This window comes from Carica papaya, chromosome 6, assembly GCF_054855325.1.
Source record: "Carica papaya isolate Zhongbai chromosome 6, ASM5485532v1, whole genome shotgun sequence".
In the NCBI taxonomy this organism is placed as follows: domain Eukaryota; kingdom Viridiplantae; phylum Streptophyta; class Magnoliopsida; order Brassicales; family Caricaceae; genus Carica; species Carica papaya.
This window is the reverse complement of record NC_142314.1, coordinates 33,704,656-33,721,602: the sequence shown is the minus strand read 5'-3', so window position 1 is coordinate 33,721,602 and position 16,947 is coordinate 33,704,656. Positions and strand designations below refer to the sequence as shown.

General features: G+C 33.4%; 1 protein-coding gene and 1 pseudogene across 1 annotated transcript; both read left to right on the top strand.

Annotated features, from left to right (window-relative positions):
* The first annotated feature begins 17 nt into the window (after nt 1-17).
* Nucleotides 18-1,348, top strand: LOC110814900 (transcription factor MYB8 pseudogene; annotated as a pseudogene).
* A 10,325-nt stretch (nt 1,349-11,673) lies between these two features.
* On the top strand, nt 11,674-13,237 carry LOC110814901 (transcription repressor MYB5-like). The gene is made up of 2 exons (XM_022042482.2): nt 11,674-11,963; nt 12,407-13,237. The coding sequence occupies exons 1-2, from the start codon at nt 11,674-11,676 to the stop codon at nt 12,972-12,974; spliced, it is 858 nt and encodes a 285-aa protein (XP_021898174.1). The 3' UTR covers nt 12,975-13,237.
* Nucleotides 13,238-16,947: the final 3,710 nt, after the last annotated feature.

Sequence of the window (16,947 nt, the reverse complement as noted above, 5' to 3'; positions counted from 1 at the left end):
TCTACTTTTGCTTGCTTAGTTTAAAGAACACCTTCGCTGAGATCTGCCCTAAAAACCTGCCATAAAAATCATTAAGAAATAATTAATTGATAATATGAGGAAACCATCTGCGTCTTCTTCATCAGCATCGATTACAAGAAAGACGCCGGAGGGGATAAAGAGAGGGCCGTGGACGGCGGAGGAAGATGAACTCTTGGCAACGTACATCAAGAGAGAAGGCGAAGGTCGGTGGCGAACTCTGCCTTCGCGGGCCGGCTTGCAGAGGTGCGGCAAGAGCTGCCGACTCCGGTGGATGAACTACCTGCGACCTTCTATTAAACGGGGTCGTATTGCTCCAGATGAAGAAGATCTCATTATTCGTCTCCATCGCTTGCTGGGTAACAGGTACTCTTCCTAAACTCCCAAGAATTCGACCATCTGCTGCATACCCGTGTGTCTATACACATATATACATATATATGTACACAAAGTGTTTGGTCTGTTAGGGTATTATACACTGAGAAACGGTAGTTTCTTTCTTCCTGAATGCTTAAATATCTAAGTTTTGGATCACTGGAACTGATTTCAAGAATTATATACATCCAGATGTATATGTGTATACATATATATCAAGAATTATATGTATATATAGGCTCTTGAGTTCTTTGCTTTTGGTATCACTTAGTTATATTCTAGTTGGCTGGGTGTCTGTCCTGCGAGTTTCTTTGCTCTTCGTTATTAGGCTTATATATCTTTTCTATAATATATATATATATATGTAATAATTAAGCACTTTCTCAGGTGGTCTTTGATAGCTGGAAGAATTCCAGGCCGTACAGATAATGAGATAAAAAATTACTGGAACATTCATATCAGCAAGAAGCTCATTAGCCAAGGAATAGATCCAAGAACCCACAAACCCTTCAACTTAAACCCTAATCCTGATTCACTGCAAAATCCTCCACCAAATTCTTTGAACCTGCATGAGTTACCTGCGACACCCATTCCTAGAAGAGTTGATGATCACGACCAGGACCGTATAGATTGTGATAAGTTCTATAATCAGCAAATGATTGATGGGGTACTTATGGAGAATCACTTTGATGGTTTTATGGTGGATCCGTTACCATCAAGCGGCCATGGACACAACAATAATGACGAAGATTATATACAAAACTCTAATGAGGACACTTTTTCTGCATTCTTGGACTCTTTGATAATTAATAATGAAAATGCATTTATGAATCTGGAACAGCAGCAGCCTGCTGGTAATGCTTCTGCTGAAGACACCTTCTTTCATGCCAACATATGGGAAGCTGAAGTTGAATCTACAATGGTTTCCTTGTTGATAGATGAAAAAACTCTTTGAATATATATATATATATATATATATATATATGTTTGTATGCTTGTATGTATGGAGCCTCTCGTGATGCAGACTGGAAAGAATCAAAACGTTATATTGCTAGCTACATACAGGCGTGTAAGTAGTTATTTATTTGTATGTGTTACTTCGAAGTTGGTTGTAAGAAAGTTCATGTGTTCCAAACTTGTACTTTAGATTGTTTAATTAATGGTTCCATTTGGTGTGTTATTATCTTACATCTAAGTTGATTTTTAATTAGTGATTGTCCTAGCTATGCATGTCTTCTGGCTGCCTTTTATTTGTGCGAGGAGGATTCGGGGATTGCTAACCTTCGGTGTACAAAGCTTTGGGCACCATTTGGCACCATATCTAGCTGATTTTATTGTGTTAAAATTTTGAAAAATTTTGGGCTATTTTGGGTTATATTTCTTTATTTGATTTTCAGTTTTGTGGTTCTTCTTTGTTCCTGGATTGTCATAGTTTCAATGATATGATGTAACTTGTTATTATTTATTTGATAAAAATGATTATTACCATTTTGAAAAAAACTAATAAATAGTATCAGAGTTCATGCACATTCTTTGAAGGATAAAAAATGTAGCGACCCGAAATTTTGAAGAAAATAAAATCATAAATTGAATGCGGAAGCGAAATAATAGAGTTAGAGTTTACATTCCTTACACAATAATTTAGAATATCCAATAGGGTTACGAGAATAATCTTTCTAAAAGAATAGAAGAAAAATCAAGAAACAAATAAAAAATAAAAAATTAGGTATTTTAGGACGATCTTTATTAGTTTTTAGAAGGAGTTCGGGTAGTGAATTATTTACAACACTCTTATTGATCGAGGTCTGAATCTTGATTATCTTGATATGAAATGGTTAAATAAAGAGTGAGGTATACTAGCGTAGTAAAAATATTACACTACTCATTGATACATAAATGAAGATTGGTAAAAATCATAAAAATAACTAAGAAGTTTTTAATTTAAGTAATTCATTTATCATAAGTAAAACAATTTATTGCATATTTACCGTGGCGAGATTTTCAAAATCGACCAATAGAGATAATAGCTCAACAACATTATAATCTCATATTCAAGTAAGTAAGAATGACAATTTTTCTTTTTTATTTGTCTACTAGTATCCATGGAGTCTATAGGGATGTCTCTACTACACCCGAACCATTATTCAATATTGTCAACTAACTGACTGTCCCCACACCTCATCTGGTATTAACGCTAAAAATGCTATCCTTTAATACCCCGTTCGGTATGAGGGTGAAACGGGCTATTCTCATATATCGTCTGTTATGAGCGCCAAAATACTAATTCTCAATACCTCGTCCGGTATAAGGCGACGTTTACGGTAGAGTTCTCTATGTACCCAGTCCACCATTTCCCAAGCTATCCATTAAAGCTAACATTCATTCATTCACTTAATTAATAAATTTTCTATTTACATTTAATTTTCAATTTCACAATTTAACCGTAAGTCAATGCAAGACAAACAATACATGCATTAAGGAAACACAACTGAATTATTTTACTATTTTGGTATATTATCATGCATTTAAAGCTGTAAAATCAATCAATCAGTTAAACATGACAACAATAATAGATAACCGGTTCTGTTTTCATTAGTAATATATAATTAATTCTCAAAATTTTCTAAATTATGCAAAATACCGTATTATTGATAATTAAACTTCAATTCCATAACAGAAAATAAGGTGAGAGATTCTTACCCAGATCGGTGTCCAAAATACTAAACTTTCAGCTGTACTTACTGGCGGTCCCCGGATTTCCTAATTTTATTGCAGAGATTAAAATACGCTTCACATATATAGAAACACTAGCATTCCATGTAACCTGACTATCTCCCATATATACATTCTTGTTAGCTTGTCTAAGAGGTCGGTGATCTTGATAGCCAAGAAATGGGAAGACTTGGTGAGCCAGTCAATAATTATCTAAATAACATCATGTCCTGAGTGTATCCTAAGCAATCCTGTCATAAATCTATTGTGATGTGTTCTCACTTCTACTATAGAATTGGTAATGGCTGAAATAGTCCACCTGGACATTGATGCTCTGCCTTGATTTGCTGATATACTAAACACTTAAAAATAAAGTCGGCCACATCTCTTTTCATTTCGTTCCACAAAAATCGGAGTCACATACTTTGATACATCTTAGTGCTTCCAGGATGCATGACAAACTTTGAGGTATGAGCCTCTGTCATGATGTCCATTTTTAGCTCACTGTCACATGGAACATACACCATGTCCTGAAATCTAAGCAACCCATTAGAAAAGACTCAAAATTCAGAATTTACTCCCTGTTTACATCTTTCTTGATGGGTACTTGGGTGGAATCGATGGATTGAACTTCCTTTATTCTTTAGATCAACTCAGGTTGAACAGTTAGGTGGGCCAAACATGTAACTCTTTTCAGGTCCTGAAATCGTACCTGTTGTACGGCCCCTATTGCCTTACATTTTGGAACCATTAGGTGAGTTAATATACTTGCGCCTTTTTTGCTGAGTGCATCGGCTACTCCGTTGCCTTTACATGGGTGATACAAGATGTTATAAGTGTAGTTCTTGAGGAGTTCTATCAATCTTCTCTGACACATGTTGAGATCCTTTTGAGTGAATATGTGTTTCAGACTCTTATGATTGGTATAGATCTGAAAGGTCTCCCCATGCAAGTAATGACACAAAGTTTTCAAGGCGTGTATAAACACGACAAGTTCTAAGCCATGGGTGGAGTAGTTTTTCTCATGACTCTTCAATTGTCTGGACCCATGAGCTATGACCTTCTAATGTTGCATCAGAACACAACCCAACCCTAGGTAGGAGACATGATTATAAACTGTATATCCCCCTATACTGCTCGGTAAGGCCAACATAGGTGCAGTAGTCAACAATTTCTTTAGTTATGAAAAACTCATTTCACATTTCTCGTTCCACTCAAACTGACGTTCTTCTTTGTGAGTCGAGTCAAAAGAGTAGCTAGGTTAGAAAATCCTTTCATGAACTTACGGTAATAACCTGCCATCCCCATAAAATTACGAATCTCCTTAACCGAGGTTAATGTTTCTTAGCCGAGCATTGCCTCAACTTTTTCAGGGTTCACTGACACTCCATTCTTTGATATGATGTGCCATATAAAGGTAGTCTATTCGACACAGAACCTACACTTACTCAACTTTGCATACAAATTCTTTGAGAACATGTATAACTTGACAGATGGTGAGCGTGTTCCTCTCTACTTTTTGAATAGACCAGAATATCATCGATAAATACAATGAAGAACTGATCCAGGAATTATCTGAAAATTCTGTTCATCAAATTCAGATAATTTATTATGTGCACCCTGCAACTGATTAAAAAGGTCATCGATCCTGAGGAGGGGTTACTTTTTCTTGATCGTGACCATGTTCAATTCTCTGTAGCTAATACATAATCTTAACATCTCATCCCTCTTTCTTGTAAATATGACTCCAGCACCCTAAGGGGATACATTATGTCGGATGAATCCATTATTTTGCAATTCATTGATATATTTTTTTAGCTCTTCCATCTTAACACGACTCATACGGTAAGGAACAATCGAAATAGGCTGGGTGCCTTGTTGAAGATCTATGGTGAATTCAACTTCTTTGTCCACTGGCAGTCCAGCTAGTTCATTCGGGGACACATTCGGAAAGTCTCAGACTACTGGAATATCTCAAATACAAATTTCTTTCATAGGTTTGCATAGTTAGAGAAAATAGTAGAGTTAAAGCATTTAGTAATAGAAAAATTACCATATCCCGTCCGGTATGAGTGGCAAAATACTAATTTTCGATACCTTGTCCGGTATGAGACGACATTCACGGTAGGGTTCCCTATGTACCTGGTCTGTCCACCATCTCGCAGGATATCTAGTAAGGCTAACATTAATTCATTTACTTAATTAATCAATTTTTTGTTTACATTTAATTTTCAGTTTCACAATTTAATCATAAATCAACATAAAACAAATAATATATACATCAAGAAAAAACAACTGAATCATTTTACCAATTTTGATATATTATCATGCATTTAAAGTTGTAAAATCAATCAATCAGTTAAATAAGACAGCAGTAATAGATAACCAGTTCTGACTCCATTAGTAATATGTAATTAATTCTCAAAATTTTTTAAATTATGCAAAATATCATATTATTGATAATTAAACTTCAATTTCATAACAGGAAATAAAGTGAGAGATTCTTACCCGAATCGGTGTCCGAAATACTAAACTTTCAGCTACACCTACTAGCGGTCCCCGGGTTTCCTAAATATTTATGCGAAGATTAAAACACACTTTACGTACCTATAAATATTTCAAAAAATCTAAAATTGGTGTTAAAAATCTTTTCTAGCTAATTTCAGTATTTCGGCATAGCGGCATTGCCGTGCTTCAGTGGCAGTTTACCTCGGACTGACCGTTTTTGGTCAGTTTTGGCCGGTTTCAGTCGATTTTATCATCTATACAAGAAAACACATTAGAGGGCCTCAGTTGGCCGAAAAAAGTCAAAAAATAAAAACTTACAGGAGGCGAAATTTTCTGGCGCAGCTGCTCCGCTAGATCACCTTCGCGGTTGAGCGTTTCTCTTCGAGCAACTTGTAGAAAATAGAATGGTGATCACAATTGTGAAAAAATCGCACAAAACAGGAATCGGGAAGGGACTCGTCGAAGGCGATTTTTTATTTTTTTCGCGGCGGTAGTGCCGGGCTTTACTCGCAGTTTTTGGCTCATTCGCTGTTTCTTTTACTCTGATTTGGCCATGGAGGTGTTCAAAGTCAAAGTCCAAGTGAATATGAGAAATTTTACCTTTTTTAGCGGTCAGAGGTGGCTCTAGCGTGGCAGCAGGCGACGGTCGGCTCCTTTTTTCGGCGATCTTTTCTGGCAGGGGGCTGGCAGTTAGGGTTAGGGTTCGGTATGAAGTGAGATATTTATACTCGTTTTCCTTAAATTTGGACTATTCATCACGTTTTATCTCGACCGTCCGATCACGTTTAAAGAGAAAATGAATCTGAACTGTTCATTATGATTTGATCTGGACCATACGATCACGTTTAAAGAGAGAACAAATCTGAACCGTTCATCATATTTAATCGTTATCGTCTGTTCATGCTTGAGGAGGGAACGGATCCGGACCGTCCACACGCGTGGGATTGCATTTGGACCGTCCGATCACAGGCACACGGATTGCCAGCGTGGCCTCCTGTGTGGCAACGAGTCAGCGTGCCCTGCCACGTGGTGTGCTCCGGTTCATCGGGGCTACTGACTAGGCGATCCTACATGGCGCATTTTTTTAAATTACGTTTTGACTTACAGTTTTTGATTTTTCTTTTAAAATACCCCCAGAACCCAAAATTTCACCTTTTTTTTTTCTAAAATTGTTTTTAATTTCATCATCCACCTATTTTTTTTCCTAATTTTATATTAAATAAAAATTTATAAAATTGAAAATTATATTTTTATTAATTTTAAAATTAATCCTGAATCAAATTTCGGGTTCGAGTATTATAAAAAAAAAATAGAACTACCAAAACCAACTAACATAAAATCATAACTTGTTGAACATGGCCTCAAACAATTCAAAAAGTGTTTCTCTACCACTTTTAATAAAAGAAATTACCAGTTTTAGGCTAAGGATAAAAGTTCTTTTAAAGAAGATGAATCTAGATATATGGAAAGTTGTAGTATTTAGTGAAGATCCTCCCTCCTCAAAAGCAAACCCAAGCGTAACACAAATGAAGCACTGAGTAGAGAAGATAATAAAAAAGTATAAGGTCATTTTTTTAAACTTATCTATATTTGAAGCAATATGAATGAGGATTAAACGTAATAAAAAAAGAGATTTGAAGAAAATTAGAAGATGAAACAAATATAAATACTCAAGTTAAGAGGGAATTTGAGATCTTTAAAATTAGTGAATAAAAAACAACCAATAATTTCATAGATAAGGTGGTCAAAGTTGCAAATCAACTTTACGCATGTGACAAGGCTAATCATTTCTTTGTCAACTCAAAGAAACTAGAAAATCTATCAACTAGTTGTTGAGCAACCACCTGTATTTGAGATTAAAAGAAATGAATATAGTATTCTTTAATTAAAAAAATATTATATAGATTGAAATAAGTTATTATAATTTGAGCTTAGTAAAATTATAAAGCCATGTGCAACAAATAGGCAAAGATGTCTTAGTTATCATACTTTATATGGATGATCTTTTAGTGATAAGAAGAAATAAAAAGTTGGTGGATAAATTTAATGCTAAAATGGAGGATATTCTAATGATAAGATGACAATTTTAAAGAGAGATGACTTAATTTCATGTAACAGAGGTATACTAATTTAAAGATGGCGTATCTATTAATAAAGAGAAGTATGCACAAGAAACATCATAGCGAAATTTGTTCAGAGAATTAAAACTAAGTCACATGTTATGTCTGCAACAAACTTACTTTCAATTTTCATGCAATCTCTAAGTGAGTTATATTACAAACATGAGATAAGAGTTTTGAGGTACACTAAGAGAATAATTAGCATAAAATTAAATATTAAAAAAAGTTAAAATGAATATGTAGGGATAGATAAACAATGATTAGATAGAGAATACCTCGATTATGTGTTTGAAATCCATTTAGTCAAAATCCATTTAGTCATGATTAGTTAGAATTCAAAAAAACAAGATCATGTGGAACAGTCCACAATGGAGAAAGAAAATTTTTGCAACAAGTGTAATGGATTAGTTATTTTACTTAAAAAGTAACTTGATGATCTTAACCAAAAGAAAGTGATATTACAACTATATTGTGTGACAATTAATTGACTATCGCTATTGCCAAAAATCAAGTCATGGAAAACAAAGTGTGTCAAGAATCAAATACTACTTTATGAGAGAGGCCGAGATGAATAGAAAAGTAAATTTAATCCATTTCGAGTTAGAAGAACAACTAGCATATGTCTTCACTAAGTCTCTAGTTAAAAACAAGCTTAAAGCTCTAAAGAGGACATTTGGCTTTGTTAGCAAAGTTCTGAAGAGTTAACAGTTTTTCTCGTTAACTAAAAAAAATATAGGGTTATGTTATACAATTCATGTTTTAGTCTGTACATAAAATTGTGAAAAACTATCTTAACGAATAAGCTATATTTGAAATAACTATAGTTATTTAAGGATTTATAAGGTTAAAACTTGTCATGGACAATGTATGCATTCTAAATGTTTTTTTCCTAGTAAATTAGAGATGAATTAAACCTTAATTTCTCTCTTTTTTTTATTCTACTATTTTTCACTCTCTGTTATTTTATTTTTTTAATATTCTATCTTTCTTCAATTTTTTTTTTCATGCATATAGACATAAAACAAACAACTAACAAATTAAAATTGTTTAATCCATAAAAAGTAGGAATCACGCACGTAACTTATTCATCTAGAATTTTTAATATCTCTATTTCAATAGTACTTACCATTAATGAACACATACAAATGGAAAACATTCCTTTTGCACTGAAATTTCTTTCCATGAAAGATTTTAAAGATGATGAATTGAGAGATCAAACTATTCTTTCTCATAAGTACAAACTCTTTGTTTTTCATTTTCCTTATTTCAAAAAGCTACTAAGTTTTTTTACAGGTTTATGAAAATAATAAATTTATTCTTATGACTATTAGGTTAAATTGACCGATAATGAGAACTCAACATTTGGTCTAATAAGCTTTTTAAAAATGTGACAAGACTTTAAAGAATAAAGTTATATTTTTGTTAGTTTTTGTGCATAAATACCACATATGAAACTATAGAGATAACATATAAAAAGTGAAAAATATTTCACTCTCTTCTTTCATTCTTTAACTTTATTATGGCATTAGAGCCACTAATAGTCTAGTGACTCTATCTCCCTCTTCTTTTTTCTCTCAATCAATTATTGCTTGAAACTAGATAGTTTTTTATATTCCAAATTCTTTCTATCATATATATTTATTATAAATTTTACAAGCACAAATGATCTTATGTAGAAAATATATATACCACATAAGATTATTTTTAATTATGAGTCTTTCTGCCACATGGATTTGCTATTCTTTTTCTTATTATGATTAGATATTGATTTCCATGTAGGAGTAATCCAAATGAAATAACTATGTATTTTTCTATTATAATTAGAAATTGGCTTTTGTGTCGGGTTCATCCACATAGATTAATTATTCATTTTCTTTCATGTGAGGAATTTGTCTCCATTTAGGACTCATCCGCATGGAATAATTATTTCTTTTCCTATTATGGTTAGGAATTGATTTCCATGTAGGACTCATCCACATGGAATAGTTATTTTTTTTTTCCTATTATGATGAGAAACTGATTTCCATGTAAGACTCATCCATATTGATCAATATTCCTTTCCTATTATGATATGAATTTGTTTCCATGAAGGACTCATCCACATGGAATAATTGTTTATTTTCCTATTATGATTAGAAATTGGTTTCCATGTAGGACTCATCCATATTGATCAATATTCCTTTCCTATTATGATATGAATTTGTTTCCATGAAGGACTCATCCACATGGAATAATTGTTTATTTTCCTATTATGATTAGAAATTGGTTTCCATGTAGGATTTATTATTCTTTTTTCCTATTATAATTGAGTTTTAACATTAGATTAGATCTTACTTTTGGAATTAGATTACATCTAAGGATTAAGATTATTTCCTACTTCTTCAAAGTTTAGGATATATCATTCTCTGTTTAACACTCTTTTATGTGTGTTTTTTTTATTATGCTATTGAAATAAAATAATTTCACTCAAAGATTATCTTTTACGATTTGTAAGGTTTTTAAATATTCTTATATATTAAGAATTGATTTCAACTTATCAAAGATTTCTTGTGGCATTTTAAATAATTCATTTTTTTAATCCCAATCACCCTATTTCCAATTACAAATTAATTATAGATTAAGTGGAGAGAATTTATTTAGGTTTAAGTTTTAATGCTAATTGTATATGCATAGGTTCAGATTGCATGTTAATCTTGGGTATCATATCATAATATTTTTATTTAAATTAAGAACTCTTTCAACCTTCTAATAACCTAGTTAATAATGTAATTTAATTGTCATATAATGTTCTTTTCATTCAGAAATATAATAAATTTATTGTGACTAAATCTAACTTTATCATCAGAATTCTATTAACACATTACTAAACTAAAGTATATATCACAATATAATCTAATTTCAAGGTTCTCGTTGAATTAATATCAACTAAAAATCCTATACAATGCACTTTAATTTTACAAATTACCAGTTAAAAATTTCATGTTTATTATCCAAGATAATTCATTTAATTCATGGGTTCATTAAAATGAGAATGTGATAAACAATTGATAATATTAGATACGACATTTTTTTTTTCAAAACAATTCACATAATATTTTTTTTATTCAGAGACGTGATAAATTTGTTGGGATTTAATCAAATTCGATTATCATAGTTTCATCAATATACTACTAAACTAAGTTGTATATCACAAAATAATTTAATTTTAAGATGCTCGTTCAATTTATATGAACTAATAATCCTATATAATGCACTTCAATTTTACAAATTACTAGTTAAAGATTTCATGCTTATTATCTAATTCATTTAATTCATGTGTTCATTGAAATAGAATGTGATAAACAATTGATAATATGAGTATTTCATTTTTTTTACTATTATTTTTTTTAATTTCTTTATATTTATGTAATTAAATGAAGCCTATTTTTTTCCTTAAAATGAAAAGATAAATTAATTAATTTTCTCTAATTTTTATCTTCACTTTTGTAGTCATTATCTTCATTTTTCACTAACTCAATTATGATTTTATATATCAATAAATATAAACTTAAAAAAAAAAAAAACCAAAAACAAGAATATTTTCATGCATTAGAGAGAGTCTAGTTTTCTCAAAATCTCATATTTACCTTTAATCAAATTGGGGAATTTGATTAATCTAGATGTAAATTGCTATGTATGTAACCACAAAATATGTATTAATTAGTGATTAATAAGACAAACCCAAATCATGAATTGATGCACCCATAGAATCCTGATTAATTTCCGCAAAGAATTTTGTCATATATATATATATATATATATATATATATATATATATATATTTCGCATACAACGCTACTTGGTGTCCCGATCGACCAGCTCTCTTTTTGCTTGCTCCATTTGAGGAACACCATCGCTGACATCTGCCCTAAAAACTATTAAGAAATTAATAATCGGTGATATGAGGAAGCCATCTGCGTCTTCTTCATCAGCGTCGATTACAAGAAGCACGCCGGAGGGGATAAAGAAAGGGCCGTGGACGGCGGAGGAAGATGTACTCTTGGCCACCTACATCAAGAGAGAAGGGGAAGGTCGGTGGCGAACTCTGCCTTCGCGGGCCGGCTTGCAGAGGTGCGGCAAGAGCTGCCGACTGCGGTGGATGAACTACCTGCGTCCCTCTATAAAACGGGGTCGTATTGCTCCAGATGAAGAAGATCTCATTATTCGTCTCCATCGCTTGCTGGGGAACAGGTACTCTCCTAAACTCCCAAGGATTCAATCATCTGCTGCATACCCGTGTCAATACAGACATATATACATATGTACACATCGAGTCTTTTTGGTCTGTTAGGGTATTCAACACTGTGAAACAGTAATTTCTTTCTTCCTGAATGCTTAGATATCTAAGTTTTGGATCATTGGAACTGATTTCAATAATTATATACATCCAGATGTGTGTGTGTGTGTATACATCATATCAAGAATTATGTATATATATATATATATATATATATATATATATAGGGCTCTTGAGTTCTTTGTTTTTGGTATCACTTAGTTATATTCTAGTTAGCTGGGTGTCTGTCCTGCTGGTTCCTTTACTCTTCGTTATTAGGCTTATATATCTTTTCTATAACATACATATATATATATATATATATATATATATATAGAGTAATTAAGCACTCTCTCAGGTGGTCTTTGATAGCTGGAAGAATTCCAGGCCGTACAGATAATGAGATAAAAAACTACTGGAACACTCATATCAGCAAGAAGCTCATTAGCCAAGGAATAGATCCAAGAACCCACAAGCCTTTCAACTTAAACCCTAATCCTGATTCACAGCAAAACCCTCAACCAAATTCTTTGAAACTGCATGAATTACCTACAACACCCATTCCTAAAAGAGTTCATGACCATGATCAAGACCGTACGGATTGTGATCAGTTCTATAATCAGCAAATGATTGACGGGGTACTTATGGAGAATCACTTTGATGATTTTATGGTGGATCCGTTATCATCAAGCGGCCATGGATACAACAACGACGACGAAGATAACATACAAAACTGCAATGAGGATTCGTTTTCTGCATTCTTGGACTCTTTGATAACCAATAATGAAAATTCATTTATGAACCTGCAACAGCAGCAGCCTGATGGTATTGCTTCTGCCGAAAACACCTTCTTTCATGCCAACGTACGGGAACCTGAAGTTGAATCTACAATTGTTGCCTTGTTGGGAGATGAAAAAACTCTTTGAATATATATATATATATGTATATATGTATATATGTATGTATGGAGCCTCTCATGATGCAAACTGGAAAGCATCAAAAGGTTATATTACTAGCTACATACATGTAGTTATTTATTTGTATGTGTTAATTCGAAGTTGGTTGTAAGAAAATTCATGTGTTACAACTTGTACTTTTGATTGTTTAGTTAATGGTTCCCTTTGGTGTGTTATCTTACGTCTAAGTTGATTTTATATTAGTGATTGTCCTAGCTAGTATTATATGTATGCATATAGATATCGGTTAGTTATAAAGGAATTATATATTGAAGGGTTAACAATTTTTGCTGTCAACCTAGAAATAATGAAGGGTTTTATCCTATAATTTGGGTTTTAATCCATATGTTAATGCATTGTGCAAAGCTTTGTGGCTGTGAACTAGATACTTGTTGGGACGAAACTGAAAACTTTAAACTATTGCTAGGGTTAAAACGTAAATTACATATTTTGAAGGGAGATATTATAAATAAGGCTAAAATGATATCAATTGTATATTTGTTAGAAAATAAAAGGTGTAATGGTAATTTATAAAAAAATAATTCGAACTCTTCAAGGATATAAAACAGAAAGGTAATGAATGTTCTTATACATGGCGTATATTACATATATGGGGGTGTGTGTGTGTGTGAAAGCCTTTGACGAGAACTCCCATTCTTGACTCATTTTATTGTTGTTCTCTCTCTTATTCTTCTTCTCTCTTTACCACCATTCTCGAGTCTTCTTCTCTTTTTCGTCAACCACCATTCTAGATTTTTTGTTCTTTCTTTCTCTATCCTTGTAATCCTCTATTTTCAGCTTCATCATCATCATCTTCTTATCGCCTCAAAAGACTTCTCAAAATCTTTCTTCATTTCTCTATTTTCCATCGTTATGCTTGCCGTTAAAGGAAATGAATTAAATATTCTAACATCTCTCACTTTAATTCATTTTCTTTAACACATATAAGTTTTTCGATTGTGGATGAATTTTTCTTCAATTAATATTTTTATAAAAATGTCAACTAGCTAAAGATTTGTTGTACAAAATTTAAGTTGTACATCTTGGTCCTGGAATGTTTCTCATATATAATGGTACTTGATGACAATGTGTTTGATTCTATCATGGCTAATTGGATTCTTGCTACTTCTAAATGCTGACTTATTATTACAAAATATTGTTATTGATTCTTCTAGTTTCTCACTAATATATTCTAGAATAATTTCTTACTAGATTGCTAGTGCGACAGCACGAGTTGCTACTACTTGTTCAGCTTCAGCTGATGATAAATATAATATCCGGCCCCAAAATTTGGCATTGAATTAATTTTAAAATTAAAAATATGTATATAAAAATATAATTTTTAAATGTATAAATTTTTATTTAATGTAAAATTAGGAAAAAATAGGTGGATGATGAAATTACAAATAATTTTGAAAAAAAAGGGTGAAAATTTGGGTTCGAGGGGGTATTTTTGAAAGAAAAATCAGAAATTGGGGGTTAAAACGTAATTAAAAAAAAATGCACCATGTAGGACCGCCCAGTCAATAGCCCTGACGTACTGGAGTGTGTTGCGTGGCAAGGCATGCTCACTCGGTGTCACACGGGAGGCCACACTTGCAATCCGCGTGCCCGCGATCTGACGGCTCGGATGCGTTTCCACGCGCGTGGACGGTCCGGATCTGTTCCCTCCTCAGGTGCGATCGGATGGTCGCGATTAAACGGAATGAACGGTCCAAATTCATTTAATCTTTAAATGTGATCAAACGGTCAAGATCAAATCGCGATGAACGGTCTAAATTCATTTTCTCTTTAAACGCGATCGGACGTTCGAGATCAAATGCGATGAACGGTCCAAATTTAAGGGAGATGAGTATAAATGTCTCACTTCACAATAAACCCAAACTCTAGCCGCCAGTTTTTGCCAGAGAAGAAGAACCAGTCGCTGGAGAAGGGAGCCAACCACCACCCACCGCTGTGCCGGAGCTGCCTCTGACGGCTAAAAAAGGGTAAACATTCTCCTATTCACTCAGAATTTGACTTTGAACACTCTCATGGCCCAATCGGAGCAAAAGGAACAGCATATGAGCTAAAAACTGGGGGCAAAGCCCGGTGGCGCTGCCGCGGGAAAAATCTGAAACCGCCTCTGATGAACCTCTTTCCGTTTCTCATTTCGTGCGATTTTTCTACCATTGTGTTCACCATTCTATTTTCTACAGATTGACCGAAGAAAAATACTCAGCCGTAAAGGTGATCTAGTGGAGCCGTCGCATCGAAAAATTCTGCCGCGGATAAGTTTTTGTTTTTTAACTTTTTTTGCCAAACGAGGTCCCTTAACGTGTTTTCTGGTAGGGATGAGTATAAAACTGGCTAAAACCGGCTAAAATCGGCCAAAACTGACCAAAAATGGCCAGTCCGAGGCAAACCACCGCTACGGGTGGTGGTGCCGTCGCCGAAGCATGGCGGTGCCACTGTGCTGGAATTCTGAAATTAGCCATAAAAGATTTTTAACATCGATTTTTGATTTTTTGGGGTATTTTTAGATACGTGAAGCGCGTTTTTACCTCCACATGAAAATTCAGGAAATTCGGAGACCGCCAATAGGTGCAATAGAAAGTTAGTATTTCGGACACCGATTTAGATAAGAATCTTTCACTTTATTTTCTGTTATAGAATTGAAGTCTAATTATCAATAATACAGTATTTTGCGTAATTTAGAAAGCTTCGAGAATTAGTTACAGGTTACTAATGGTGTCAGAACTGATTATTTATTATTGTTGTCCTATTTAACTGATTGTTTGATTTTATAGCTTTAAATGCATGATAATATACTAGAATTGGTAAAATGATTCAGTTGTGTTTTCTTGATACATGTATTGTTTGTCTTGCGTTGATTTATGGTTAAATTATAAAACTGAAAATTAAAGGTAAATAGAAAATTGATTGGTTAAGTGAATGAATGAATGGTAGTCTTACTGGATATCCTAGGAGATGGTGGATGAACCAGGTACATAGAGAACCCTACCGTGAACGTCGACTCATACCAGATGGGGTATCGAGGATTGATATTCTTGGCACTCATACCGGACGGGGTATGGGGATGGTCGGTTAGTTGATAAGGTTAGATATTGGTTCACGCATAGTGTGACATCCCTATAGATCCCCCATGGATACTAGTAGACAAATAAAAAGGAAAAGTTATTATTCTTGTTTACTTGAATATAAGATTATGATGTTGTTGAGTTATTGTCTCTATAGGTCGGTTTTGAAAATCTCGCAACAGTAAATATGTAATAAATGATTTTATTTATAATAAATGAATTTACTTAAATTAAGAGCTCCATTAGTTATTTTTATGATTTTTACTAACCTTCATTTTTTATATTGGTGAGTAGTGCGATATTTTTACTGGGTTAATGTAGCTCACTCCTTTATTAACTATTTCAGATCAAGAGGATTAAGACCTAAATTTTGATCAACAAGAGGGTTGTGAATAGTTCACTACCTGAACTCCTTCAAAAGTTAGTAAAGGTCGTCCTAAGATGCTCAGTTGTTTACTTTTCATTTATTTCTTAATTTTTATTTGTTCTTTTGGAATGGACATTCCCGTAACCCTATTGGGCATTCTAAATTATTGTGTAAGAAATGTAAACCATAAATTCTATTGTTTCGCTTCTGCTTCAATTCATATCTTTATCTCATTTTCAGTTCCGAGCATTACAGTTGATATCAGAGTCGCGTTCCTTGGAACTATTCGTTACACAAAAACCTTAAGAAACACCAAAAAAATGAATTATCATTCAATTATTCTTAATGAAATGTAGGTACAGATAGATGAGGAAATGAATACCTCCACTAAACCGAGCAGCCCCGGAGGATTCACTTCGAGAGGATGTTGACTGACTATTTGAAATGCTGGAGAGACTCATCATTACCCAACAAGCCCATGAGGAAAGGAGGGAGC

Coding starts and splice junctions, on each gene's coding strand:
- LOC110814901 (XM_022042482.2), top strand. CDS start 11,674: ATGAGGAAGCCATCTGCGTCTTCTTCATCAGCGTCGATTACAAGAAGC. Junction 11,964..12,406: donor CATCGCTTGCTGGGGAACAG/GTACTCTCCTAA, acceptor GCACTCTCTCAG/GTGGTCTTTGATAGCTGGAA.